This window comes from Arachis ipaensis, chromosome B2, assembly GCF_059453495.1.
Source record: "Arachis ipaensis isolate K30076 ecotype BB chromosome B2, ASM5945349v1, whole genome shotgun sequence".
Classification (NCBI taxonomy): Eukaryota; Viridiplantae; Streptophyta; class Magnoliopsida; order Fabales; family Fabaceae; genus Arachis; species Arachis ipaensis.
This window is the reverse complement of record NC_142437.1, coordinates 110,914,386-110,941,949: the sequence shown is the minus strand read 5'-3', so window position 1 is coordinate 110,941,949 and position 27,564 is coordinate 110,914,386. Positions and strand designations below refer to the sequence as shown.

At 35.5% G+C, this 27,564-nt stretch overlaps 2 protein-coding genes across 4 annotated transcripts; one reads left to right on the top strand and one right to left on the bottom strand.

The window, feature by feature from the left end:
- Window positions 1–900: 900 nt before the first annotated feature.
- Window positions 901–10,614, top strand: LOC107625786 (D-aminoacid aminotransferase-like PLP-dependent enzymes superfamily protein). 3 transcript variants are annotated; one of them, XM_016328499.3, is made up of 10 exons: window positions 901–958; window positions 6,683–6,954; window positions 7,359–7,500; window positions 7,580–8,051; window positions 8,231–8,348; window positions 8,869–8,978; window positions 9,200–9,285; window positions 9,733–9,842; window positions 9,924–9,951; window positions 10,056–10,385. In XM_016328499.3, exons 3-10 carry the CDS (start codon window positions 7,410–7,412, stop codon window positions 10,082–10,084), a joined length of 1,044 nt encoding a protein of 347 aa, XP_016183985.1. In that variant the 5' UTR covers window positions 901–958; window positions 6,683–6,954; window positions 7,359–7,409; the 3' UTR covers window positions 10,085–10,385. The 3 variants fall into 3 exon arrangements, 2 of the variants coding, with proteins under 2 accessions (XP_016183985.1, XP_016183984.1); XM_016328498.3 differs by having other exon boundaries at window positions 9,919–9,951; XR_015904864.1 differs by lacking the exons at window positions 901–958; window positions 7,359–7,500 and having other exon boundaries at window positions 6,757–6,954; window positions 7,564–8,051; window positions 9,919–9,951; window positions 10,056–10,277; window positions 10,372–10,614.
- On the bottom strand, window positions 10,587–14,469 carry LOC107627699 (receptor-like protein 6). The gene has a single exon (XM_088503780.1). The coding sequence runs from the start codon at window positions 14,111–14,113 to the stop codon at window positions 10,778–10,780; it is 3,336 nt and encodes a 1,111-aa protein (XP_088359906.1). The 5' UTR covers window positions 14,114–14,469; the 3' UTR covers window positions 10,587–10,777.
- Window positions 14,470–27,564: the final 13,095 nt, after the last annotated feature.

The following is a 27,564-nucleotide window of genomic DNA, read 5'->3' as shown; positions in this document are numbered from 1 at the left end:
CCACACTGGTTCGAATTACATAAAAATAGCCTTTGGCTTATTGCTGAAACGATTTTCAGTTTGGCGTATTTAGGTTACACAATTCCAACGTTGACTTATTAGGGTTTTTTACCCTTTATTTTATTTTAGTATTTTTAGAATTATTTATTTAAATTCCTGTTCTAAAATTCTTAGTTATTAATTTTAGCTTTTGGGTTTTAGTAACCTAATGCGTGCTTTCTTCAGTAACTTGGCTCAAAATCAATCTTCCCTTTCAAATTGTACTTAGATGCCATGTCCTGTGCATAACAAGAGAGGCATTTGACTGCTATCCTACTAGTACTAGGTATTAACTACTTATTATTATTATTATTATTATTATTATTATTATTATTATTATTATTATTATTATTATTATTATTATTATTATTGTTAACCACCAAAAATACATTTAAATAATTTTATTATTGACAAAAATACATTTGAATTTTGTTATTAACAAAAATATTTTCAAATAATTTAAAAATACGACAAATTTTATATTTTTTAAAATTATTAAAAATTTTTTTATTAATAATAAAATTCGGTTATATTTTTGTCAGCGACAAATATATTTTTTGTAATTTATCCTATTATTAATTACAACCAATTTATTAGTCTATTTACATAAATTTCGAAATTCAAATTCTAACTTATATATGTAACAAACTCATTAGCAACAAATTCTTAGATAAAATTTAATTAACAGTAAAAATAAAAATATAACTTAATTACTTTTGTTATACTTTTTTATTTGTTATAATTTACAGTGATGTAAATTCTTAAAATATTTTTCTGTAAAAAATTTTACTTGTTGAAAATTAACTAAATCCATAATTATAAGAATTAAATTTATAAATAAATATTCTGTTATTTGCCTCTTTTTAGGGTACCTTTGATGGAAGAAGAAAGCCAAGGCAAACAAAGCATTAGTAGTTTTGTGGAAGATTGGGGAAGATTTTTAATTGGTGTGGTTGTGGAATGCTATTAGTGTTGTGATGGTATGGGACGAATGCCAATTCTAAAAGATTTTTTTATGGGTGTCCAAATTATAATGTAAGTTCTCAACATCTTTTTTTTCAATGTGTTACAATTGGTACTTTTGTTTGCCGAATATGCTTTAAATTTTTTCTTTTTGTTAGTTGATGTGGAATTGACAGAGTTTTAGGAGAATGTAATGTGGTTTCTTTATGTGGACAGACGCCGAAGAAGAACGAAGTTTAGTGGGCAAAGCACAACCTACAAGCAATGATGATAGTTGGAAGATGAATTTAGCATGAAAAATTATTTCAATGGAAGTTGAAATTAGGTGTTTGAAACTATGGATTAGTATTTTAAGTTTGGTTATTTGTTTAGGTGTGTTTGTGACTTTTATGTATGGTGTAAGTATGATTAAATTTTGATTAAAAGTGTGGACCTAAAGATATATATGTTGAGGGTGAATGAAAACATTGCATTCATCAATTATGAAAAAGAAGCATGTGTTAGCTCCTCTGGTACATATGTAATGTTGCATCAGTGAAGAAGTAAAGCTAAGTATTAAACATACTGGTACCATTTATAAATTTAAAATAAAGTCTTTATATTTAGGGTCCAAAAAAGGACATTTATAGTCAATATCCAAAGGCATTGTTTGCCAATAATTGAACAAATAACCATAAAGTTATGAACAAAATACATCTAAAAGGTCTTCAACAAAATAGTCAAGTATTTGAACACACATAACCATGTTCCTGTGACACGGGATAAACATAATTAAAAAAACAACTACTCTTTTTAGGAGGTTTGAATGCTGGCTTCACTTGACTTCAGCCATCTTTAAAGCTGTTCCAGAACTTACTCCCTGCAATTGGTCAACACTAGGGGTGTACATGGCCCGGCCCTGCTTGAAGACCCGGTCCGGTCCCGAACACTTTAGGAGCTAATTTAGTGTGATTTCATCGGGTCTAGGGCTAGATAAGGGTCTCAAAAATAGACCCGATCATTATTTCGGGTCGGGTCCAGGCCATAGCTCTGGTCACCCGAATTTCGGCCCGGTGACCCGGTCATCATACACAATTAATATTTTGTGTTATTAGTGATGGATGATGGTTATTCTTATGCGGAATTTAAATATTGTAAACCTTAATATTTTGTGTTATTAGTCATTATAAGATTATAAGTTAATGTTTTATGTTTAAAATGCATAAGACTTTAGACTAATGCATAATATTGTGTTATTTGTATTGATTTAAATATTTGGTATTATTAGACAATATTAGTATTTATTATGGTTATGCTTTAATTTTAGAGAAGGGTTGGTTCTTGTTATATTTTTTTAAGTGAATTTTACTATGTGAATTGTGAAATAATGGTTGGAGATTAGGTGATTTTTACATGCTAAAGACCCAGTTTTCACCCGTTTTTTTACCCAGTTTTAACCCGACCCGAAGGTGCGTAGGTTTCATCAGGTCTAGGATCGGGTTAGAGTCTAAAAATTAGGTCCGGTCTATATTTCGGGTCGGGTATGGGTTAAGCCAAACCCGGTGTGGCCCGGCCCATGTAAACCCCTAGTCAACACTTGCTCATCCTAGGGCCAGAAATGCTTTTTTCTTAGGTTGTAATTTGTTGGGTCTTGTTGTAGAAGTTATCTATAGTTGTATGAGTAGAATACAAATCCAAATCAATTTAACACACAATTAAACTAAACAGATATTTAAAATAAACCTTAAACCCACAAATAATAGGACAAATTAGATGGTTATTTGTTCTTGTTCTCCATTATCTGGTAGTGAAAAAAGTGTCTGTGATAGCACAATCTCTGAAGAAGCATTAGCATTTATTGGAGCCTCCCTTCTTGTACGGTGAACTCCCTCACTACCTCAAGAACCTTGTAGTAATTTTTTATTGAGAACACATCCATTGTATCTTCCTCTAGTCTAAATAACTATTCAATTTGGTCTTTAATATATACCACTTTTTCATCTTCTTTTGTCTCAAAACTTTCTCCATGGTGGATGACAATTGTTATATCATCATACATCTACATTGCAAAATAACAAAAATCTCAATAATGATTTCAAAAAACAAAGCATACTGGCTTAACTCAGTTCAAACTCCAAAAAATAAAATAGAACATCATTGATTTTTAAGCAACAATTTTTTTTTAAATACAAGCAATAACACAGATAATAACATTTATTCAAAGACAACAAAAGATATAAATGATATTTTCTTCTTTAGCAACAAAAACAAAAAACAAACCCTAGTATCATTCACATGTAACAACTTTCAATGCCTTAGATATAAATAACAGTTTGCTCTGACAAAAATAATGCAATACAAAAACTAAAACAAAAGCCAAGAACAAAGTATCAAAAAATTTGTAAAAAAAAAAACTTTATTTCTTGACCTGATCTTCGTCGTTTCTTTTCGCAGCAATACTACTTGTTCAATAATTTCACACAACAGTCCGATACACGACGAATGTTATCCTGATTCTCCTTTTTCACAGTCAAGTATGCGAAAAGAATAAAAACGTGGGAAAAAAGAATAGAAAAAAGAGAAAGAAGAAGAAGGGTCAAGTTACGTTTGTATCTTTATCTATAGGGTCAAGTTACGTTTGTATCTTTGGAGGCTAGAAGAAAGGCGTTGGTTAAGTGCTGTGAGCGATGGTATGTGAGGAAAGAAGTACATTGGAAGCAGATGTCGCGGTCCCGACACGTGAATGATATGGACAGAAATACAAGATACTTCCACAATATAGCTTCAGCTAGAAGGCGGAACAATAGGATTGATAATCTGGTGATCAACGGCAGATTGGTTCGGAATCAGGCTAGAATAAAGGTTGCTATCAGAGAGTTTTATAAGGACTTATACCATCAGGAAGACTCTCCTATGATGGGGTTCAGGGATGGTCTGGTGGTTCGAATAGGTGAGGAGGATGCTATGGCTCTAGAAGTGATGCCGTCGGCAGAGGAAATCAGAGAGGCAGTGTGGGACTGTGAGTCCTCTAAGGCGCCAGGGTGTGACGGATACAACATGAACTTCATCAAGCGATGTTGGGATGAGATTGGCCCTGAATTCACAGCTGCAGTGACGGGGTTTTTTCAGACGGCCAGGTTACCGAAGGATGCCAATATCACTTGGGTGGCGTTGTCACCTAAATTCATAGGTGCGAAGGAGATTAAAGACTTGCGACCTATCAGTATGGTGGGGTGTGTGTATAAGGTTATTTCGAAGGTGCTAGTTAGGAGAATGAGATCAGTGATGCCAGCATTGGTAGGAGAGACTCAGAGTGCGTTTGTACAGGGAAGGAAAATCCATGATGGGGCGCTTATTGCGTGTGAAACAGTTAGTTGGCTTAAACTGAGGAAAAAAGAGGCTGCCCTAATTAAGCTTGACTTCCAAAAAGCATATGACAGAGTTAAGTGGAGCTTTGTGAACATTATTCTGCAGAAGATGGGATTTGGGCATATATGGAGAGCATGGGTGATGGAGTGTGTAGCCACTGCGTCTATGTCGGTACTGATAAATGGATCGCCATCTAAGCCTTTCAACATGGAAAGAGAGTTGAGACAAGGGGACCCACTATCTCCGTTCCTGTTTGTACTGGTGGTGGATGTGTTGCATCGAATGATTGGAGAGGCAGTCAGGAATGGTCGTATATCACCATTACTGGTTGGTAGAGATAGTGTAGCATTGTCACATCTTCAGTTTGCTGATGACACTATTTTCTTCTGCCCTCCAGAAGAGGAGACTATAAAAAATTATAAGAGGCTTCTGAGAGTCTTCGAGTTGATGTCAGGCCTGAGTATCAATTTTGATAAGTCTAGCCTGATTCCAATTAATTGTGAGGAGCAATGGGTCGATCGTATGTGTAACTTACTGGGGTGTAAGGGGGATGCCCTCCCAGTCAAATACCTTGGAATATCATTAGGAGCAAATCCGAGGTTGGTGAAGACATGGAAGCCTATCATAGATAAGGTGGAGGAGAAACTCAGCCTGTGGAAGGCCAAGGTGCTAAACAAAGCTGGGAAGTTGGTACTTATCAAATCTGTGTTGAACAGTCTGCCAGTATACTATTTGAGCTTGTTCAAGATGCCGAGAGCTGTTGCTGAGAAACTGATTTCGCTGCAGAGAAGATTTCTGTGGAGCTCAGAAGAGGGTAGGACTGGTATGGCATTAGTAAGGTGGGAAGTAGTACAGGCACCGAAGAAGTTAGGTGGGCTGGGAGTTGGGGATGCTATGGTTCGCAACACAACACTGCTGTTTAAGTGGTGGTGGCGATTTGCGAAGGAGGATTGCCCACTATGAAAAAAAGTTGTAGTCTCTTGTCATAATCTAAACCCCAATGAGCCTCTGTCGACTCATGACCCGCCTACTAGAGGAGGACCATGGAAGGATATCTGCCAGTTACACATCAGGAACCAACCTTTAAGGGATAAGATGATCGCAGGCCTGTCCATGGAGGTTGGGGATGGGTGTAGGACACGATTTTGGGAGGATGCATGGGTGCTTGGTGGACCTCTGAAGAACCGGTTCCCGATGCTTTTCTCTATTTCAAACCAGTGTAGATCCTGTATAGGGAACTGTGGGTTTTGGGATGGGTTTGAGTGGATTTGGAACTTCCAATGGAGGCGAGAGCTTTTCCAATGGGAGTTAGAACTCTTGAGTGCGTTGCATGAGGTTTTGAGACCTGTGAAATTAGTTCATAACAGAGAGGATAGAGTGGTGTGGAAATATGATAGGCGAGGTGTTTTTACAACTAACTCATTTGTGCAGGTATTACAGGAGGAACTGGTCCCAGCGCAGGTAACTAGTTACAGCTTTGCCAAGACTATCTGGAAGGGGTTGGTCCCGCCTAGAGTGAAGCTGTTTGTCTGGTTTGTTCTGATAAGAAGAGTGAATACAAAGGACAGGTTGAGCCGGTTTGGAATCATCAATCAGGAAGATGTTACTTGTGTTATTTGTAACAACGAGGTGGAGGATGTACATCACTTGTTTTTAAGGTGTGTATTTGCATGGCAGGTGTGGAGTGCTTGGATCTCAGCATTTGGCCGACGATGGTCTTACCCGGGATCGATGAAAGAACACTTTCTTAGTTGGACAGAAAAACCGAGGAGGAAAGAAGAGCGTAATCATAGGTTGAGGTGTTTCTGCGCGATCGTCTGGAACTTATGGTTGGAAAGAAATAGACGGATTTTTCAGCAAACAAGCAAAGGAGTTGAAGAAATCATCAACATGTCTTCGAATAGTACTAACGAGTGGAGCGGTGGGGATTCCTTTAGTTGTTGATGGCTATGCCGGAGATGACATGGGTACGGATTTGTTTTTTTGCTCTGTTTTTATTTTTGCTCTGTTTATGTTTAGTTGTAACACTCTACTTGCTCCACTTCTATTGTGTTGAGCTGTTTGCTTTCAAAAAAAAAATCCAACAAAATCCTTAAACCGATGTCACATTGAGTGAAAATTGAGAAAGAACATAAAACAATAGCGTTTTAAAATTTTTTACGTGTCAATTTAATGTATCATATCAAATTTTTATTAACAGAAATAATAACCAGGATAAATATGAGACACGATCTAATATTTAAAAATGTTAATAAGGTAACTAGAATTTTGGGAATAAAAATTAAAGCCAGGTAAAAATTTCAGGCCAAAATGGTTGCAACTTTCAACTCAGTTTTGTACATTCTTTTCATCAGGTCAGAATCATTTATAACTTCCACTAAGCGAACCCGACCCGGAAAAGATTCTACCCATCCCCATCAGAGACACACCCAGTCGGGCAGTCCCCACCCCGGTTCTAATCCAGCGCCATGGTCGCTGATGAGAGATGAATATCCTCCTTGAGGCGCCGTTCTGTTTCCGACGAAGCCATTTCCGCTGCGACGCCGTTCCGCGCCTAGGGGCTGCTCGTGGATTTCCACCATCTTCAAATTCAGTTTGATTCAGGTAATGACCTTTTCTGATAGGTGTTTTAATATGACTAGTTGAGCCTAAACAGAACACATACATCAAGGTTCATATTTTTGAGTGACCACTGATAGAAGGGAATGTACTCAGTAGAGGCATGTGCAAAAACTGCATCATGTATTAATAACAATAGTGGTGCTACTCTTGCATCCATTAATGCATTCTTTGTTACATTGTCCCGGGAGCCAGGAATGTAATACGACACTTGTCTCATCAAACACTGCTCCTTCCCTTCATGTCAAATCCCATTCTGTTTGAACCAAAATAATACATGCTCGCTACTATTCTTCCTTTCCCTTGAACCATGAACATTAAGTTGAAAAGAAAGCAAAGCAATTTCTTCTTTTATGTTCAAAGTTGATGCCATAATTGACATTAATCAGGTAACGGTAGACTCAACAATCTTTCACCTTTGGCTACTCTGGAAAGTCAGAATGTCAAGTTCAAGGTTTTTATTCAGTAATGGCATTCTATCAAACACCTTAGATACACCACCAGTCAAACTCTTCTTAGAAGCACAACCAGGTATATGCATTCACAGTTGCTATGAATCTTATTAAATTATGGCTTTTTTCGAAACTGATTCAGGGGAACTCTGATCCAGGTGCTTACACAACATCACGTACTCATAACAATGCCTCATGCTTGTTGTTTTGGGAGAGACACATGAAAAGACTTTCAGAATCCATACGAATTCTATCAACGCTGGCTCCTCATCTTCTATTTAAATCTAATAATTCTGCGATTGTGCCACCATCATCGACAACCTTGCCAATATGGCAACCCACTCTACAAATGCTTGTTGATGATTCGATGCAAAAGGTTATGCCAATTGCAATAAAGGAGAGGGTTGATTGTCGAGAGCTGGCTGTTACAACTCTTGTGAGTGGTAATTTGGAGGAATTGAATGCATGTGAGACTATAGATGAGGACAGAGTTTGTAAAATTCTTGATGTGCATGTGCATATTGAGACTTATGTGCCTCCTGCATTTGGTATCTTGGGAAATGGTGCACATTTGGCTTTGGCAGGCTATGGGAGGCATGTTGCAATTGCAAAATATTCAGATTGGGTAAGGTCAGTTTATGTCTTCCCAATTAGGATCATTATTGTTATCAATCTCTTCAATTGGCCATGCACCTACTCGCACTGTATCCTTTCATTTTGACTATTTAAAAGTGCCATACACATTTTCTAGCTGAATCAGTGTTTATATTCTTTCAAATAATTAATTTGAAATTGTGTCTACAATGCAGGATAAGGAAGAGTCTGGAAAAGCTCAGGCCTCCTTCAGTTACAGAACTGTTGCTATCTAATGATGGTAATCACATACTTGAAGGTTGTGTCACAAATTTTTTTGTTGTTTGTTGCAAGGTGAGCATGATTTCGAATATGGCTTATTATATACTAGCTTATATTCTCTGTACATTTTTTTATTAGAATTCCTACAGCCTACTTTGCATCACCTCCACAACTTGAACTTAATGTTGTTTATTCCTGTGTGGTTGGGTTGCATGTAGTATCATACTTTAGGATTCTAATTGAGCCTTTTAAAAACGAGTTTGTTGTAGTGCTAAACTAACACAGTAAGCTTTCCTCAGAATGTATTAGTTACATGTACTTCCTGAAAACCGTTTGGTTTATATTATAGTCCTTTGCTGGATGGTAATTTTCTAATTTTCAGTGTGACTATACTTTCTTTTGGTTATACTGATGAATAAAAAGAAGTCAATGAGTTTCAAGCCTTTATTCATGACTTTCTCCTCTTTTTCTGCCTTTTTTCTTTTATATCTATTTAAAACATTTTATAGTTTTAAACTTGTGGAACATAAATTTTACTTTAGCATTCTAGTTGTGGATCACATGCATGTATTCATTCCCTGCTTTATAATAGGGTCAGGATTCAGATGATAAGGCCAATGGAAACAAATATCCTTTTGAAGTACAGACTGCTCCTTTAAGTGACGGTGTTCTTCCAGGAATAATACGCCAAGTAGTAATTGAGTATGATTTAATTATAGATCGACTAATATCCTTTGCTGCTTTATTTTCTTAAACCATAAAGCAACTATGCCATTTTGTAGAAATTTTAGTAAAATGAAACTGGAAAGATTGTATCTTCAAGAAGATCAAACACAGGATGGAAGTAAAGGAAAAAAATGGGAATAAAAAAAAAAATTATCAGTGATTGAGCCATTGAGGTCTGATTTGTATTTTGTGAGCAGAGTATGCAGGAGTGAAGGAATCCCAATTCGAGAAGTTGCTCCATCATGGTTGGAACATGGAATCTGGGAGGAGGCATTCATCACAAGTATTTGTCTCTTTTCATTTGTTCTTCTTAGTGTTATTGAAGATGGAATTCAACTACTTAAGATTTGCATGAGCTGTTGTAAAATAATTTTCTTTAAGAGATGTGGATGTCAATTACGTTCTAGGAACTAATGCGACTCAGATGAAATATGTCTAACTTATTAAATGCATCCTGAATCTGAATGGTTGAGGCTTCTGATATAGTTATCCATTCACCGAGCATTACCGTCTAACATAGTTATTCCAAGCCACCAGTTTTGATATGAGACATCATGACATGTCTCTTCAAATCATCAAGCCTTTCTAAAGTAAAATGCGTTGTAATAAGGAAGAATTGCTTTCAATTTTTATTCTTATATATAGCTATCCAGATTCCAAATATAAATGTACCCTGCAAGTTTGTTTTCTTTAATTTCAAACGTTAACTTGGGAACTAATGATGTTGTAGGTGGCTTGAGGATTTTGCAACATGTCGAAAGTATTCAGGTTCCAACAGAATGGCAATCAGTCCATTCCAAAACGTGGAAGGATATATCATGGACAAAGAAGCAATTTCAGGTGGCTATTTCTCCTTTGCTACAAGCTGCAATTATATTAAGTTCAATTAAGATTTTCTCACTTTGAGTTACTGCAGGGTAGATCAGGGATGATCACAACTATAATTCAAGTAAGTTTATTTACTACTGAAAAGATCCAATAATGCTTAAAGCTTTACTTGTTTCTGAATTATTTGCAATCAGAAAACCAACAAGCTCATTTTATTTTGACCAGGAAAAGATTATGGAAAAAGCAACCCTTGAAGGATATTCAATTAGCAACATATGCAAAGGGTGAAGATCCATTGAAATGAAGAAGCTGGCCCTTCTATTCTTCACCTCATTAGTTTGTCCTAGTGCTGATAAATAATGTATTGTATTCTTGGTTCAATAGGCAGAAGAAAAAATGTGATCTGATATCCATTTTATTGCTCGGAACAGAATAATGAATATATAGGTAATCTTTGTATTTTTACTATCTTTTTAAATTGTTGGTTTATGGTAGGACTGTAATGATATTCTTAGATATGTATAATTGATTTTATTTTCAGAATTCTGAAATTGATATTTTGGGCCTCATGGAAAGAGAACAAAACAAAACGAAACGAAACAACAAAAAGCCACCGCTCAGTTCACTCATCCGCCAGTGTATTTTCTTTCTATTACTCTCTGGTTGTGATTCGCTCTTACACTATTTTCTTACATATTTATTCCACCAATGCTATCCATAACTGCAATTCGTTATTTTGGTGGTGCCTCCCAAGTATTTGATGAAAATCCTCAGTGAAAAATCAGCGGGGACATTGTTCTTTTATTGCTCAAATTTTCTGTTGCAAACTCTGAAATGATTTTGTGTGTATGTACAGCATGCATATACAATAAATGATTCCATCTTGCATGTATGCATTCAGGAAAAAATGATATGAAAATAACAGAAACATATTAGCATGTTTTCAACTAAGGAGAATAAGAATCTGATGAATGTGTAGAAGTTGAAAGCGGTGATGAGTGATGGAAGCATGTACAGCTTGGATCATGAATTACCTTCATCTGAGTGATACTAAGTTTGGAGCAATAAACACAGTACCACCCTTTGAGCCTTCCATAAGCCTCACTGTCTTCATCATCATCTGTCATATACGAATTCCTGTCTTCTCTGTCATCATCATCATCATCATCATCATCATCATCATCATCATCATCATCATCATCATCATCAATGGGTGGTGTGTATGATAACCCAAACATTGGAAGAACAAGAAGAAGAAACCTGTCAATGCTGTTGTTGCTCCATTTTCTTCCTCGATCCCAAATCATCAACAGCGAAACAATTAGTCCTGCTCCAACCCCAAAACCAACTCCGGTGGATACAAACTGCCAATCAAATTCAGTAGCTGATTTTGTTCTTGGAGCTCCTGCTGGATTGACATCACTGCATTTTTTAGTCAAAGGAGCCCCACATAATCCTTTATTATCAAGGAAAGAAGAATTTGAAAATGTTTGGATTTGGCTACCCATAGGGATTCTTCCCTGCAGCTGATTGAATGAGAGATTCAGGACTGAAAGGAAATTCAAACTTGCAAGCCCAGAGGGAATTTCTCCTTGTAATGAGTTCTTTGAGAGGTCTAGTGACTCAAGCTGTTTCAAATTCCCTATAGATGATGGAATCTGGCCATAAAGAGCATTGTTTGATAAGTTAAGCACATAGAGTGCTTTGAAATCAAACAGTTCTTTCGGTATTTCTCCTTGGAAATGATTAGATGAAAAGTCGATGGAAGTGAAGACAGTTAGAATTTTAACTAACTCCATCGTTAGACCTTTGCTTGTAACTGTTACCGAATCCTGATAATATTTCGGACCAAATTTAAGTACCTCAAATCGGAGATGATTTTCTTCGGAATCAGCATTGTCTTCATCATGCATCATAGCCTCCCACGTTGTGAAGCATTTTGCAGGTAGAATACCATTGAAACGGTTAAAGGCCAAATCAACAATTTGAAGCATTTGCCATGTACTATTGGTTTTTGGACATCGAATGTTGCCATGGAAGTTGTTATTTCGCAATACTAGCACACGGAGAGTGGATATGTTTTTCAATGAACATGGAAATCCATCGGTAATTTGATTGTTCCCAAGGTCCAATACCTCAAGTCTCGAGCAATTAGCAAGAGATTTTGGAATCTGCCCTTCTAAGATATTTCCAAGGAGATCAAGAGTCCTCAGAGCACAAGATGCTGGAAACACATCGGGGATAAGCCCTGAGAGATTGTTCTGGCGCAGATTCAGCACCCCAAGCATCTGACTCAGTGTTATTAAACAATAAGGAATTGTGCCTGAAATGTTATTATTGGAAAAATCAAGAACTTGAAGACTAGAGGCATTGCAGATGGAATAAGGGATGCTGCCACGGAATCTATTGTTTGCAAGAGAGAGATAAATTGTGCCAGACAGGTAACCAGTTTCAAGTGCGATAAGGGAGCTAAAATTATTGTTTGAGTAATCAACATAGGCAGCAGATTTGGGAAAAACAGGAGCTGGCCCCAGTAGTTGATTGCTATGAAGGTCAAGGAATATTAAATTGGAACTAAGATTCTGTAAAGGCCCTTCCAAACTAGTCAGATAATTGTGAGACATATTAAGGCTTTCAAGACTATCCAGTTTCCAAATCCAGTTGGGAACTGCTCCTTGAATTTGGTTATTGGATAGGTCTAGAGTGCTCAACCTAGACTGGTATCTCAAGAAACCAGGGATAACCTTCAAACTGCAGGATGCCAATTTTAGAGTGCTAATGTTTGGAATGGAAGATAAGTTGAGATTCACGCTGACTGACAAGTTGTTGTATGAAAGGTCCAGTGTGGTCAAATTTCTGAGCTCCAGAAACTTATTTAGCTGCATCAAACCATTGAACTTGTTTGAGGAAAGCTGGAGGATAGAGAGTCCTGTGAGCTGGAAGAGGGATGTTGGTATTGGACCTGATATGTTGTTGCTACTTAAATCAAGAATCTTTAATTTAGAGGAAGAAACATTCTTGAGTTCATCCAATTGACCAAATTGGTTGTTGGAAAGTTGAATCTTCTGCAGTAATGGGAGTCTAAAAAGAGATGAAGGAATTCTTCCACTGATGGAATTGTAACCCAGGTTGATGCTGATGAGATTTTGTAGTCCTTCAAAGTGAGCAGAAGATGGAATTGGCCCACTAAAATTATTATGAGAAAGATCTACGTAGGAAAGCTTTCTCGCCATTCCAAAAGATGGGATTGGACCAGTGAAGTTGTTATGTGACAAATCCAAGTAACTGAGGCCGTTGAGGTTTGATAGTGAACTAGGAAGTGTTCCAGAGAAGCTCGTTTCACTTACTATCAAAGTATGAAGAGCTCCACTCAGTTGGAAGGATGGAAAGACACCTTGAAGGTTAGAATTGAATGATATGTCAATGGATGACAGTGTTCTAACCTGGAAGATCTTTTGTGGAAACGTTCCAATTAACCCACATGAAGAAAGGCTAAGGGTGGTCAAATTCTTCAAATTGGCAAAGGTTTCTGGCACTGTAGATGATAAATTATTCTGATTAAGAATAATGACTGAGAGATTCACAAGATTTGCCAGGGAAGCATCAATGGGTCCTGAGAGATTGCAACTTGACATGCTCAATTCTTGCAATCCACGCAGCGACAACATAACATTGCACCATTCATTTCCATGAGCGGTTATAGTTACACCATTCAGATACAATTGCTTAATACTGCTCAGATTACTGACAAGCATTCTTAGATTTGGATTCTCAAGTTTTAGATCTTGCCCTGCCAAATAGGCAAGAGATGAGATATCAAGACTAACCAACCTCGTCAGCTTAGAAATCTCTATTGGAATCTGCCCCACGAACCCAGCATATGACAAATTCAGGTACGTTAACTTGTCCAACTTGTCAAATGCTGAAGGAATCACAGAATTGAAATTATTAGCTGCCAAGCTTAACCTCTGCAGATGACGGAGACTGAATAGGCTGCTTGAATTGTTGAATCCACCAGTGATTGATTCTCCACTAAGATCAAGACCAGAAACATGTCCTTCATTATCACAACTTACACCACTCCAATCACAGCAATCAGAACTTTGATTCCAAAAGTTCAGTTTGCTGGAACTTGTACTGTTGAAAGCAAGGCTCTTCTTCAATTGCAGCAACAATGATTGTTGATCTGGAAGACATTGGCCAGAGATGACAGAAATGTGAATACTGATAAATATCACATAGCAGAGAATGAAGGGAAGCAATGAATGTAATCTAATTCTCATTGGTGTGTATTCTTGGGTACGGTCCAACACAAGACAAAAGAAGTGAGTAAACTAATAATTGTATCATCAAGTGCCAGACCCATGAACAAGATCCTTCTACTCTGTGTTTTAGAGCATTTATTTTCTAAGTTTGGGAAAGAGCGTCCGCCAAAAAGTGTAGAAAGTAAAAGAAAAAGTAGGGTGGCTGTGGAGTAAGATAGAAGGTTATAGCAAGAATTGTAATTGGTCAAAGTTAACATAAGTACATACTATGAAGTTTTGTTGCAGATTCATTCAAAGTAAACCATGTCCTAGGTCGTTGTTTTGGTTCAACTATCTATGTATCTGTGTATGCATCTGTAGAATCCTATTTGCCAGAAAACAAAGAAAAAATAATAATAAAGAAATAGAATACTATTAATCGATAAGAAATTAATGTTTCTACGCGCTTTTATGTCGGCCCTCTTACAAGAAATTTCATCTCTCTTATTAGATATATTGTTGACTTAATCATAGCTTCTTAGATTGGAATCCCTTTCAATTTTGGATTATTAAAGACGGTGTGAACCCTACAACGTTTTAAATAATGCATTTATGATTTATGACATTTTGTTGTTTTGTTAAGGTCTTGGGGTGTATGATGATTAATGATGTCCATTCAGTGGAGTATTCTAAACGTTAGGCATCAATTCATTATGGAATAAGAACAGTCTTAACAATAATTAAAGAATCGACAATGAGTTAAAGAAACTTTAGTTGGATCAAACACGATGAAGAAAAATGTTTCTTGAATTCTTAATTAGTAGTAGTAACTTCAATTAATTTACTAGTATTTCTTCTTTCTTTTTTTTTTCTTTTTGATTTTCTTTTATTTATCCCCTTTACCTATCAAATGCTTTCATTTTGAAACTTGCTTGTATCTTTGCTATTTATATCCGAATGAAAAAAATGCATCGAAAAATTTAGGCGTTGATAAAAATACTTTTTAAAATTAAAAATAACAAAAAAACATCAAAAGATAGTAAAAACATAGTTATTAAAATCGAAATAGTAATTGATCTAGTTAAAATGCTAGATTATTGAGTTATTGATTCAATTATTTTGTTATTGATTCTATCAGTTAAGGTGCTGTTTTATAGAACTAACTAAATGTTCTTTTGATAACCTTACACTAAATTGTTTTTTTTATTGAGTCATTGGTTCAATCGTTCGATTATTGATCAACCGTTTATAATAATTTATTTATTTTTTTAAATTAAATGTCATAAAATATTTTTTTTTTCTTTTATTAATTTGTATTTTTAATTTTACCGAAGGTGCTTTCCTTCCTTTAATTATTAGTGTAGGAAGAAAAAGACCCTAAAACCCTTCATATGTACTGTAATTAGTTTTACCTTTTCAACCCTTTCAATTAGCATCTTCTTGGGAATTGACCTCAAATTTTTTAGAATTCTAGTCTACCTCTATTATTAATTACACCAATAATTTAATCTGTTTGTTGGGAAAAAATGTTGCGAAAAGTTATTTGTTCTTAGGCCCAACTTTGGTAAATAATTTAATTAAATTATTTTTAAAAAAATAATTTAAATAATAAATGACTATATTAAAAGTAGCTTATAAATAAATTATTTTGTATTTAGATTTTTAGTTCTAAAAGTACTTATTTTATAGAAATATGATAAAAATAGTAGCATTATAAGAAAAGTCATTTTTTTTAAAATTCTTTATAAGTTCTTAAATAGTTTTTTTAAAAAATTATAATTTACTACTACTTTTCATAAGTCAAAAGATAAAAAAAAAATTACTTTTAAAATTTTTTAAACATCTTTTGAAGTTCGATTCAAGTTTTCTTCCTACCATTTTATTTATTATATAGTAGACCATTATAAATGGATACTTTTTCTTACGCTGCACATGCAAGAGCTGAATTCAGAAACACGAAAAAAAAAAAAAAATCTACAGTGACAAAATATTGAAATGTTTTGTTGAGGTCTAATACAAAAACAAAAAAAGCTGAGACTTTACGTAAAATTAAAAAAATAAATTAAATATGTAAAATAAAAAAATCATAAAAAATATTTAATTTAATAGAAATATTATAAAATTAGTTGACGTATTTAAAATCATAATGTCAGAAGATTTTAAGATTTAAATCAAACTTTTAGCTATTATATAATATCGCTTTATAGTCTTTGTAATTTTCATTAATTAGAAGTGTAGCTTAATTTAAACTTAATTCTTGACATAGATTGAGAGTAAAATGTTATTTAGTATAGCTACAAATATATGTATTAAGCCTTCCTTTAATTAATGAAACCGAGAAAAAAAAACTGTCATATGCTAGACCTGCTTATTTATGATTAGTTTTTTTTTATTATTTATTATCTATTAATTATTTTTTATTTTTTAAAAAAATGTTCAACATAGAAGGCAGCAGGGGTGGTAGAGTAGACACTAGACAGATCCAAAAAGTAAAAATCTAGACTAATAATAAGTTCACCTGGTCATTAAGTGTTATTTGAACAAAAAGTAAATAATTAACAAGAAATCCTAAATATGCAATACCTAAGAATCTAAGAATGTGTGTATTAACCTTCAAATTTTGTCTCTCTTTAATTTACTGTTTGTCTTTTATACGCACTCTTCTACTTAAACCTTCCTCATGATCTCCATATTGCACTAATTGTATTTTCATGTTGTTGATCTCAATGCTAAATGAGATAAAACAAGACACAGTTACAATTATAAAATAATCTGGTAAATAAATTTTGGATTACTATCAGTAGAAACTATTAAACTTATTATTTTATAAATGAGCAACATTATTAAAACTTTAAAACTTCGTATATTTTTTTATACTCCCATTATTATCAAGGCTTTCTGGTATAATTTCAGTTCTTATTCAATGTGGCAGAAAGTGGTTGCTTTGTCTTATTCAAGAATGTTGAATACAATTAATATTATTAAGAACCAAAAGTCAAAGAAATATTATAAGCGAAAACGGTAAATGAGAGTACATTATTCATATGTTTTTAGTAGGTTAGTTTTATTGTCATAGTCATCGGTGATAATTAGGGGTCATTTCATGATAGGTGTTGTGAGGGAAAAATCAACATTTTATGAAGTGTGTTAGTTAAAGGTTAGATTGGTTTAATTTGACGGTACTCACATGTGATTATACCATAATAGTTAAGATAATACAAAAGTCAAGAGTTGGCAACAAGTAATTTTCTTCTTAAAATTTGTAATTTATGGTAATTGAGGTGACCTATGAAGCATGGACACTTCGCTGATTTGCCGTGTCTGCGTGTCGGACACATTTTAGACACGATATTCACCGACACTTGTTCGACACGCGTGTCTGCTGTGTCCAAACCGTGTCTTAATAAAAAAGAAAAAATTCTTCACCGGACACACTTGAACACACCTAAATACCATCACGTGTCAGTATGTCCAATCTTATTCTTAACATATATTTTTGAAATAAATTTAGATATAGTATATATTATTATTTATTAAAATAAAAAATATTTTAAATACTTGATATAATTAAAATAAGATATTAAAAATAATTAAAAAATTAATTTATATTTTAGTATGAATAAAATATCAAAATATCATTATGATTTATCTAAAAAATACTTTATATTTTATATGTATGCGTGTCCTCGTGTCTTATAAGATTTTAAAATTCGCGTGTCAGTGTGTCCCGTATCGTGTCGTGTCCCGTGTCGGTGTCAGTGTCTGTGCATCATAGGAGGACCATTATAATTTGGTTAAACATTATAATTTGACTATAAACACTATAAGTCGCTTATTAAACAATTAAATTCTAAAACGTATTATAACGTTTTAAAATGCTATTATTTTTTATTTAAGTAAAATGTTTGGAAAATGTAACTACTATGAAGCACGGGCACTTTGCTGAGTTGCCGTGTATGCGTGTCGGACATATTTTGGACACGATGACACTCACCGATATTCGTCCGACACGCTTGTCTGCTGTGTCCAAACCGTGTCTCAATAAAAAATAAAAAATTCTTTTTCAGACACACTTGGACACACCTAAATACCATCACGTGTCAGCATGTCTGGTCTTATTCTTAATATATATTCTTAAAATAAATTTAAATATAGTATATATTATTATTTATTAAAATAAAAAATATTTTAAATACTTGATATAATTAAAATAAGACATTAAAAATAATTTAAAAAATTAATTTATATTTTAATATCAATAAAATATTAAAATATCATTACGGTTTATATAAAAAATACTTTATATTTTATATGTATGCGTGTCCCCGTGTCATGTAATATTTTAAAATTCGCGTATCGGCGTGTCCCGTGTCGTGTCGTGTTCCGTGTCCGTGTCAGTGTCCGTGCATCATAGTGCAACTATATATACCTCATCCTAAATATAAAAAAGAGATAAAAAACTTTTTGAAGATATATTAAAATAAACAGAATTTATTATTCACTCACTAACTTGAGCGTTGGAGTGTCTTTTGCAGGTTCCCACCCATTTGTTCTCCTGCTGTTGAAGTATGACTCATCTCGAGTCTCAACTGAAAGTTCTTAGTTATTCACCGGCGGACAAACTATACCGCGGCCAACCTTCACAAGAACAATTGACACCCATTGTGGGGCCTAGAAACAAAAACCTTTTTTCTTTAGGCCCCAAAATTACCAAATCTGCCTATGGCTAACCAACCTCCTCCCACACCATTCGAGCTCCTTCGAACGGTAACAAAGTTACAACAGGCTAATCAGCGCATGACAAAAGAAAACCAAAGAATGGCAAATCAAATAACTGAGTTAACCAATGTTCAGATTGCTAATAATGGTGATCACAGTGAACAAACGGATGACGAGGAAGGAAATTATGATCCAATGTATGTCATTGAAACTCAACAACCAGAGGGAGATCAACAAACCAATGAAGACGACGAATTAGACAATGCAGTTGGACCATTCACAGCAGATGTCATGAATTTCAAACTGCCTGAAAACTTTGTGTTACCAATAACTTTGACCCCCTATGATGACATGGGTGATCCAAAAAAATGCATCAAAAATTCTGCTCCATGATGATAGTAAACGGTGCTCTAATCGTATCTTATGTCGTTGTTTTCTTATTTTTTTAGACGGTCCTGCACTTGATTGGTTTTCATCTTTGCTTGCAGATTCTATTTCACGTTTTCAGGAGCTCGCAAAAGTTATTTGAAGATCAATTCGCTGCATCTTCCATATATTTACATGACTCCGATTATTTGAACACTATCAAGCAAAGATGTAAGAATCGCGAATTAATTAACCGATTAATTAACGTAAAATAATAATAATTTAATTACCCGGATTAGGTTCAAAATTTTAGAATATTAATTAGAAAATTTAAATATGATATTCAGACTCATTAGATTTTTCTGAGTTGGAAAATGTAATTTTCTTCGGAAAATTGCGTAAAAACGCGTATTGGTAATTGAACCAGCAGTACTGGCCTAAATCTGTCTGGTACTGTGTAAGAGCAGTAAAAACAGTAGAAAAACTTAGGAAAATAATTAAAGTTGAAAATCGGACACTAATTTTAAAGGTTTGGCCCGAAATTAGGCCAAACGGACTAAAAACGCTAACGGATTAGACCGGACCCGAATTGGACCCAACCTCAACACATATATAAGCCTAAATGAAGGCCATTCAGCCTCATTCTTCATTAAATAACACACACACCAGCAGCTGAAGTGAGGAGAAGAAGAGAGAAAAATTACTATTCACATCCACATTCAATGGATCATATCTTGAGCTACAGTGCTCTGACTCGCGTGCCGTCAGCGGCTACGCGAAACTCTCGCCGAGCCAGTTAGTTCTATCTAACATTTGTTGGTAAAATTTCGAATTTTTATCTCTTTCCCTCTGCCCTAAAAATCCGAAAATGTGGGTAATGATTTTGAATGAATTTTTGTGTTTTGATTATTTAGGTAGTACTTAAGGTTGGGCTATTGATGGTTTGTGCCCCCAAACACCATCGGAAAAGGTAAGAAAACTCTTTACCTTGTGAAATTATGATTTTGATGAACCCTAGGTATTGATTTGTGGTAATTATGTTTATAGCTTGAAAAAATTGGTTGTTGATGCTTGTTGGAGTTAGTTGGTGAATTGTTAGAGACTGATTTTGGGTTGAAAGCTTGCTTGGACTCAAATTGGTGTTTTGTGCATATTGGAAATCGGCCAAGGTATAATTTCGATTTCCTCTATGTACTATGTAATATCTCTGGACACTTAGGCTAGTGACCCATATAATAGGTTTGGATTGAATTGATTGTTGAATTTGAGAATGCATGATGGTGTTGTTAAATTGATAATGTGTGATGATGTTAATGCTTGTGATGGTTTTGATATGTTGAGATGAAAATTTTGATGAGGCATGACAAATGAAGCTTATGAGTAGTGGGATTTGATGCAAGTTGTTATTATTGATTAGTGAGATGCAAATTATGGAATTGTTGGTTATAAAGGTGGAATTAATTGATAGAGGTGTTGAATTGGTCAAAATGTGATGGAAGGGTAAAGTATAATATTTAGTAGTATTTTATGGTGAGATGGACTAGGCTTTGATTTGGTTTGGTTGTAAATTTTGAAGTTTTGAGCGCTTAGTGAATTTTGATAAAAATAGATTTTTAGTGAACTTTGACGGATCATATCTTGAGCTACAGTTTTTGAAATTGAACGATTTTATATCAAATGAAAGATATTTAACAAGCTTTAAAATGGTTTGAATTTTGTGAAAATTTGAATTTTGTAGAAAAAGATATGATTGTTGAAAGTTTGGCGTTGAAATCTGAATTCTGTGAATGTTGCAGAATTGGTGATTTCTGGTTTGTGTGCGCACGCACATCCTGTGTGTTTTTGAAAGTGTGCGGACGCACACTTATGTGCGCATGCACACACGGGGCAAGGCTTGCTGTTGAGAGCGCTAGCACACCCTGCGCGCGCACACAACCAACGAAAATTTACAAGCTATGCGTACGCACAGCCCTATGCACACGCACACGTTGGAAGGTGCACCCTGTTGAGGGTGTTTGCACGCCTTGTGCGGATGAACAGAGTTGAGATTTTACCCCCTGTACGTACGCACACCTCTATGTGTACGCACATGTTTTGAAAATTCTTCTGGATGTGCGCACGCACACTGCCCTGTTTTTCAATAAAAACCTTGTTTTCAACTGTTTCACTTTCCAAACAAGCTTGTAAACTTCTATGAAACTTATATAGGACTCTTTGGCTTATTTTCGGGTATCAGAACATAGAAAATATCCTAGAAGATTTAATTTGGTATTACTTTGAAAAGTTAGAGAATGGAGGTTTAGGTTTCTGGTGTACTGAGGATGGGTTTGGCGGAGTGAGAAGAGAGAATAGTATATGAATTGAGAGACTGATGAACTAATCAGTTCGAAATGAAAATTATGAATTGGCAATGGTTGAGATGAGTCTGGGACTCGGAATGGAGTGATGGATCCATGATATATTGAAAAATTATTTTTTGAAAACTACTGAATCATTGTTTTATACTGAGATTTTGAGACGCTATGCGCCTGGCAGGGACGGTTTGGTTGGATCCCGCCTGTCGAGGTAGCGGCGGCGGCGTAAGGGCGGTGGTTTGTCCCGCTTACGTTGAGATGTGAGATCCGTGGCAATAGTATCCTGCTCGCATCCCTTCGGATCACTAGTGTGCTGGCACAAAATCCTGGACGGTGTTCCGAGCACCATATCTCGGGGGTTCCCAATTATGATTCCGAAGGGTGACATCTCCATGGAGATGTGTCGGGTTGGCAGTTGAACCGACAATGTGATATCACAGCCTATAGGACAGGCATTCATCATGTGCCGACTTGAATTATATGCCTAATTGTATAACATGCCTAATTGCCTATTTAAATTACTTGACATATATACCTATACTTGTGTTTTACTTGCATTGTAATTAATTGTGCTTTCTACTGAGATTGAGGAGGCTCGGTAGGCGGTGACGATGGGATCACATGGCGGTTAGGCTGGTGAAGGCTGTGGGACAGCGGTGATCTGATAGTTAGAAATCCCTTAGGATAGTGTACCCTATTTTGTAAATGCTAAGTTTTAAAGTTATGGTTTTAATTTTAGTTATGCATTAAGCTTGAATCTTGTGTTGATATGAAGTTCTAGGATTGCCTCTGGCGTCCCGGGGTCTTATATCTTACATTACTGGGCACTGTTACCATACTGAGAACCTCTGGTTCTCATTCCATACTTTGTTGTTGTTTTTCAGATGTAGGTCGCAACCCACCTCGGTAAGTTGCTTTGATGGTGACAGAGCGGAGGATTCTTTACCATATTTTGGTAGTCTTTTGATTTATTTTTATTAGTACTCTCCTTCTTGTATTTATTTGCCTTAGAGGCTTACTTTATGAGAGATATTCTGTATAAGCTGTTTACCTTTAATACTCTGTATGTCAGTATTTAACTAGTTGGCCCAAACTCCGTGGGCTTTTGGCTAGTATCTTATGATTATTATACTCTCATATAACCAAGGTTCTGAAAACCAGACCGGACCGGCCGGTCTGACCGGTTTAACCACAAACCGGTGATTTTACGGTTTGGTTCAACATCAAAAACCGCCAGAATCAAAACTGTTTTTAAACCACTACACCGGCCGAGAACCGGTCGGTCAGACCGAACTGGGACCTGGCCGATTTTCTTATTTTGCCCAAAAATGCCAAAACGTAGCCGTTTAGCATTCAGTGAAACACCCCCAACCCTAACTCCCTCCAACTCTCCAACAGCGCAGCACACACTCCCTCTCTCGTCCCTCCCATCACCCTCGAACTGGCCGTTCTTCTCAACACCGGCGAGCTCAATCCCTCCCTTTCGTTCAGCCGCCGGACTGCTCCTGACGCCGTTGCCGGTTGGAGCTTCGAAGCTCAGTCGGTCCCTCATTTAGCTAACGTCTCAGACTCTCAGCAGTGGAAGCACAGTCACCGGGCTCGCCTCTTGCCTTTGTCGCGTAGCTCTGTTCCTCCGTCGCAAGCTCTGTTCCTGCCTCCGTCGCCAGTTCTGTTCATGCCTCCGTCGCCAGCTCTATTCTTCTAGGTATTTACTATTTTTTTTAACAATAATTGTTGAATAATCTCTGAACTTGTTATGGCCTTATTGGTTGAATAATAGGTTGAATAATGGTTGAATATTGTTAATTAATAATTTTGAATTTGTGATTTACTGATTTTTCATTTTTCTTCTTCAATTATTGTTGTCTTTGGTTTAGGATTGATAATTTGTAGTTCTATTGTCTTTAATTTCTATTTTGAATTTTAGTTTTTTCAGTGATTGACTAATTTTGTTTGATTCTGTTATGGTTCTGCTTCTGTCTTTCGTTGTTAATTTTTTTTGTTGTATATCTGTTGCTGTCCTTGAGAGTTGAGAACTTGAGATTATTGAGTTGTTGTATTTGGATATTTGGATACTGTAAAGTGCATTTGCGCATATTCCAGATGAATTAGAAGAGAAGCTGGTGAATAAGATTTTAAACTGTGAAATCATGTGTTGTTGCTTGAATTTTAGAAGAAAGAGCAATGTAATGTATTCCTATTTATGATTCCATAAGACCAAGGTTAAATTAACAATTCAGGTGGAGTTGAGTTTTGTTTATGAGTAATTAAGTGCACGAAACAAGAATAGGATTGCTAATTAAATTTGGAATTTCTTATTAGTGACTTGTTAAGGTGCTGTTGTTGTTATGCTGCTGTTTTGTTATGGCACGATTGTTGTTATGCTGTTGTTTTGTAATGGTTGTTGCTGAATGCTACTCTGTTTTCCTGAAAACTTACTCTGTTTTGCAATATTGTTGAATGCTATAGGCAGAATTTAGGTTAAGAAAACTTACTCTGTGTTGCTGTTTGTTAATGCTGAAAACTTATTCTGTTTTGCTGTTTTGTTAATGCTGAAAACTTACTCTTCTTAGGTCTTGGCTCCTATTTTTAATTGCTGATGGCTCCTGCTTTAGGTTAAGAACATGGTTAATCATTGTAGTTACTGGTTGTGTTAGTTTTGCTAGCTTTGTTTGTAATTGCTGGGTGAAGGTTTAGTGTTTTGTAATTGCTGGCTTTGTTTTCTAATTGCTGGTTTTGCTGATGGCTCCTAATTTTTTTGTTCAAATTTGCTAATGGCTTTGATTTGTAGTTGCTGGTTGTGTTGGTTTTGCTGGCTTTGTTTGTAATTGCTGGGTAAAGGTTTAGTGTTTTGAATGTCTGATACTCTGATTTGTGATTTCTAAATCTGAAATTAATTAAATAATTGATTTTGTGTTGTTAAAATTGTTGATTAAAATGGATTTTTTATGCTGCTGTTGCCGTTTTTTAATTTTTAAGTATGATATTTCTGATTTTTTGTTGAAATAGTTATTGATTTCAGGGTTTAGAGTGATTATTTGTTGCTGGTATTTAACTTTTGTTGCTCTTAAGTTCTGTTAAGTTGCTACATTCAAACTTGTGCATTGGCCTATTCATCTTCACTTGCAATAACAAAAAGCTTCTCATTTGATTATCCATTAACTACCTCATTTTCTGGTACCATTCCTTTTGTTATCGTTTTAGCTGAAAAAATTTGAGGGGCTGGATGAGGAGACATTGATGCCTCAGAAGACACCACCACCATCAACATATCCTTGTTACTTGAAGGTTTCTTTAGCACAATAGTTGAAATCACAATCATAATTACATAATATGTTTAAATAATTATCCAAAAAAAGAAACTCACAAGAACATCTTGAGGTTTTGATGATTGATAAATCTTTATGTTGACATTTAATATTTTAAATTTCTTTATAGTATTTAACTTGAGTTTGTATATTAATAAGATTATATGAATTTGATTGATGACATTTAATGTAGTTTTTTAAATTTAAAAATTATTTTAATATTTATATTATACTATAATTATATTTTAGGATATTTATTTATAATTTATTTATTATTTTATTTTAAAACAGTTTTTTCGGTTGAACTACCGGTTAGACTGGTTGGACCAGTGAACCATTAAACCAGTAGTTAGAGCGGTTTGATGACCGGTCTGGTTTTCCGAACCTTGCATATAACTACATATATCTTGTTATCTCATATAGTGGATCTTGTCTCTTACGCTTGTAGCTTCGTGTGAACGTTCGCGCTTTGTAATTCACTATTTGAGCTTATTTTTTTCATCGAACTTCTAGAATGATTATTCCTTCTATATATATTCATGTATAAGTCTTAGAATTGTCATAACTTTTAATTAACCTTTGCTTTACAGCATGAGGTAAGGCTTAGGATAATTAGGGTGATACAAAAGACAACATGAAAGCATCAAGGAGTATGTTAGTCGCTTCACCAAAGTAGCAATGAGCATCCCAAACCTCCACCAGAGGTACACCTACATGCTATAAAGAGTGGACTTCGCCTAGAAAAATTCCAAGAGGCCATCACAGTGGCCAAACCTAGAATCTTGACCAAGTTTCGAGAGAAAGCCAAGGAACAAATGGAGATTGAGGAGCTACGCCAAGCTTGGAGGTCAAAAAAAAGCCAAACCAATAAGTATGACGACAAAGCTCGGGACAATAAAAAACTTTTCCGGTTAACACCCTGTTATGATTCTTATACCCAATTCAACACCAAAAGGGAGAAAATCATCAAAGAAATACTAAATGCCAAACTAATCAAATCTCCTTGGAAGGATGTAACTTATCAAGATCTGAAAAATGTGGATAAGTCGAAATATTGTGCTTTTCATAAAAACACGGACATACCACTGATGAATGTGTCGTAGCCAAAGACCTGCTAGAGTGATTAGCTCGGCAAGAATATTTAGACAAATACATCAGCGGCCATATTCAAAAGCGTACAACACATTCAACCGACCAATCACGGGACAATCTTCTCGTGACAAGGAAAAAGCAACTCATGTTCAACCCAATCAACCCCGAGGTATCATCAATTGTATATCTGGGAGCTTTGCTGGTGGCAGAACTACAAGCACCACCTGAAAACGTACCTACCGAGCTATGTTCACTGTTGAAGGCACCCTTAACAATCCTTAGCCTTTGCCCAACTTCCCAGAAATGACGTTCCAACTGTCTGACTTCCATTCAAAGGAGACCAACTTATATGATCCAGTTGTCATCTCTATTCAACTAGGGGATCTAATAGTCCGCAAAGTGCTATTGGATCTCGGGAGCAGCGCCGATGTCCTTTTCTACTCCACATTCTAGAAAATAAAGTTGAGCGATAACATCCTGCAACCATCCAGTGGAGACTTAGTGGGATTTTCAGGTGAACAAGTACCTGTCTTGGGATCTGTGTGGTTACAGAATGCACTTGGTGATAATCCTCTAACAAAAACTCTAGATATTCAATCCCCTATGGTTGATTGTTTCAGTCCTTACAACTTAATCCTTGGCCGACCTTTTTTGAATAAGTTCAGTGCTATAATATCTATAATTCATCTCTTCTGTGTTAAGTTTCATGTGCAGGACAACCTTATTGCAACAATTCACAGTGACCATCGTGAAGCTCGGAATTGTTATAATATCAGTCTAAAAATGCCTATATCTAACTGAGCTATAGGTGCGCAAATAAACGTCGTCCACAACTCGCTCGAACTTCTATCATTAACCAAGTTAGACCCACGAGCCGAACTCAAAACCAACCCACACCAATAGAGGAGTTACAAAAAGTTTCTTTAACTAACGATCCAAACAAGTTCACTTTTGTAGGTTTAGCTTTGCAAGAAGACGAGAAAGATAAGCGCATCCAATTTCTTCAACAAAATGCCAACCTATTCGCTTGGACCCCTACCGACATGTCCGGCATTGACCTTTCCATCATATCTCACAACCTGGCATTAAACTCATTAGTCAAACCTATAGCACAGAAAAAATGCAACCTCGGCATGAAAAAAAAACAAGCATCCCTAGAAGAAACTAAAACGCTCATTGATACCAATTTCATCCGAGAAATCAGGTTCACAACATGGTTAGCTAACATTGTGATGAGCGGATAATTTATACGCTTTTTGGCATTATTTTTACATAGTTTTTAGTATGATTTAGTTAGTTTTCAGTATATTTTTATTAGTTTTTAAATAAAAATCACATTTCTAGACTTTACTATGAGTTTATGTGTTTTTCTGTGATTTCAGGTAATTTCTGGCTGAAATTGAGGGACTTGAGCAAAAATCAGATTTAGAGGTTGAAGAAGGACTGCAGATGCTGCTGGATTCTGACCTCCCTGCACTCAAAGTATATTTTCTGGAGCTACAGAACTCCAAATGGCGCGCTCTTAATTATGTTAGAAAGTAGACATCCAGGGCTTTCCAGCAATATATAATAGTCCATACTTTGCCCGAGTTTAGATGACGCAAACTGGCGTTCAACGCCAGTTCCATGTTGCATTCTGGAGTTAAACGCC